General features: G+C 59.9%; 1 protein-coding gene across 1 annotated transcript in view; it reads left to right on the top strand.

Annotated features, from left to right (window-relative positions):
- Window positions 1–369: 369 nt before the first annotated feature.
- The window catches only part of TTYH2 (tweety family member 2), a 32,339-nt gene continuing 29,868 nt past the window's right edge, over window positions 370–2,840 (top strand). The window contains exon 1 of the mRNA XM_026654562.2: window positions 370–411. Coding sequence (XP_026510347.1) covers window positions 370–411 — 42 coding nt within the window. The remainder of the gene's footprint in view (window positions 412–2,840) is intronic.

Here is a 2,840-nt window from a genome sequence, read left to right as displayed (position 1 = left end):
CTGGTCTAACCCACTCTAAGAGCCCGTCTGGCTCCTGCTGCAAAGAGCCTCTCACCAGCCACTCGCAGTGCTGTGTAACGGCAAGAGCCACCCGCAAAGCAAGTCCAAAACGACATGCTGCCTCGGCCGGGCTGCGTGCCGAGCATCCTGGGACTTGGGAGCATCCGTAGCATGGGGCTTTCGATGAGCTGAGAGCCCCTGGTCCTTCCCATTTCTGGGCTGGTACCAGCTCCTCCGCTGATGCAAAACAGCAATGCAATAGCAGGTGGGGAGAAGGGTGCATGAAAGCCGACGGGACAAACGGGGCTTTATTGAAACCGGAGGGGGTGGGGGCGTCCCCCCTTCAGAGAGCTGCTATCGGGAAGCGAGATGGAGGAGCGGAAATTCGGGCTGATGGAAGCTGCAGGCTCGGTACCAGCCTTGCTGTCGCAGTGTGTGAGCCAGGTGATCAGCGCTGCTTTCCCTTTCTCTTTGTCACTGGGCTCACTCTGTTCTTCGCTAGCTGCCCCTGGAGCAGTGCAGAGCTGCGGCTGCTCCCTGCCCCAGGAGCGGGTGAACGGCTGACAAAGGTTGGAATAAAAATATGCAGTGACGAGTGCACCCAAAAAAAAACAACAAGGCAGGCCGAGCAGGACGTGGGCCTGCCTCTGGCTGAGGAAGGGAGTGGGAGAAGATCCCTGCTGGAGGGGGTCAGCATCAGGAGTTAGCCTGAGTCACTGTCATCAGCCAGTCACCCTCTGAGGTTTCCCGATCCGGGAAGGGAGGCGTTAAATATAGGGGAACTGGAAGCTAAAGGCAGGTGGCGTCTGCCTGAGCCGTTGTGTGTCAGGACTTGTGTTGCACCAGTGTAATGCCTTAGGGGGGCCTGCAGTGTGCAGGGTGAGAGAGTCCCTGCCCCAGTGAGCTCACAGACCCGACAGAGCAGGGCAGTGAGTTGCCCCCGGTCGTGCCAAGCCAGGGGTAGAACCCGGGGTTCCTGAGGCCCCATCCAGTGCCGTACCCATGGGACCGTCCTGCGATGAGCTCCCCTCTATGCCTCCCTGGGAGAGGGTCACGCCCTGCAGGGTGATTGCTGCCTGCCTCTGTGGCAGGGGCCGTGCAGTCTGCTGAGGAAAGCCTTGCCCAGGCACAGCTGAGGACACGAGACTTCCAGGGATGCCCGCTGTGCGTCACAAGGACGGCCTACCTAGCCCAGTGTCCTGTCTTCCGACAGTGGCTGGAGCCAGGTGCTTCAGAGGGAACGAACAGAACAGGGCAATCGTTGAGCAATCCAGCCCCAGCTTCTGTCAGTCAGAGGCTTCGGGACACCCTGAGCATGGCCTGGTGTCCCTGACCATCTTGGCTAATAGCCATTGATGGACCTATCCTCCAGGAACGGGTCTAATTCTTTGTTGAGCCCAGTTATACCTGTGGCCTTCACGGCATCCCCTGGCAATGAGTTCCGCAGGTTGGCTGAGCGTTCGGTGAAGCTGTACGTTCCACGGTGTGGATTGCATGCCATGCGCTCCTCTCCCTTTTCTTCGAAAGGTTCTGGTCACTGGGGCAGTGCCAAGTCCTTGCCCGGTGAAGGGCGGGGAGCCTGTGTTGGTAACATGCCAGGAGCCCGGGGCCTGCCCCGATTGGCCCTGCGTGGGAATGAATCACAGCTGCCCACATCTGGACCATGGAGGTTTGACCCTGGCAGACATAGCATGCAACCCTCAATCCGCTGCTCCGCTCAAACTGGAGCACTGCATGCTGGGACCTGTCGTCTCTGTGACCCACCTCCTGGTAAAGATGGCCCCGATCAGTGGGGGCCTGTGCTTGAATCACCATGTTGAGGCCCTCACGTAAGCTGGAATGTCTGTGATGGCTGTCGTGGGCCAGCCCATCTATAGGGGAATTACAGCTCTGGAAATGGAGAGCCCTGGGCGGGCAGGCGCTGGCACTGTTCATTAGGACTGCAGGAGTAATTGCCCGTTACGGAGAGAAATGATTCCTGCTGGTGCATTCTCCCTTTCCGCTCAGGCGGAGAACTCCTTAACAAAGAGCCCTGCAGCGTGGCTTTCCCCAGCAGCCTCCTCCCGCGCTCTGGCCTGCATTAGCTGGAGTAATCGAAGCCAGCCTCTTAGATTCGATCGGGCTTGGCAGGCAAGCGGGGCCGCTAACGACCCTGGAGCCCTCGGTGCTGGGAAATGGCTGGGCAGGCGGAGGGGGTGCAGTAGCAGGGTCTGCAACTCGTTAGCGTGTGTGTTTAGTTCCCACAGCACCGCGGAGGGGGCAGAGGGAGAACCGCAGGGATGGGGGGCCCATGCGGCTGACACCGGAAGGTTCAGCTCCATGGAACCCCGGCCCGTCTGGGCTTGGAAGCTCAATCCACGATTCTCCCCCAGGACGCTTTTCAGGCTGCAGTCGAATGACAGTTTAAAGAGAGATGAGGCGGCTGCGGTAACATCTCTCATATCCTGGGACCAGCACGGCTGCCCCAAGGCCACACACTGCACTGGAGGATGTTTTGGGCCCTTTCTCCTTTCAGCCACGTAACGACAGTTTCATGAAAGGCTCCAGGGCTGCTGAGCCCCCTGGAACTGGCGCCATGTTGTGGTCCCGGGAAACACGGCGGTGGAATACGAGCGACGCGCTAACGATGCTCTGGCTCCGTATCTCCTTCCTGGCTGGCCCCACGCTGGGTGGGGGGGTGAGAGCTCCGCAGGACCTTAGGAAGCTGGCCAGGTGCCTAAAATCTGGGGCAGGAAGTCCCTGGTGGAAAGGGACAGCAAGAGTCACACCCTAACGCACCCCCTGCAGGGCGGGGAACGGACTGGCCCTGCTTCATGGGTGGGGAAATTGAGGCAGAGCTG

Source organism: Terrapene carolina, unplaced genomic scaffold, assembly GCF_002925995.2.
Source record: "Terrapene carolina triunguis isolate 2854851 unplaced genomic scaffold, T_m_triunguis-2.0 Scaffold192, whole genome shotgun sequence".
Classification (NCBI taxonomy): Eukaryota; Metazoa; Chordata; order Testudines; family Emydidae; genus Terrapene; species Terrapene triunguis.
The sequence above is the reverse complement of the archived record's forward strand: the minus strand, read 5'-3'. Positions and strand labels throughout refer to the sequence as shown.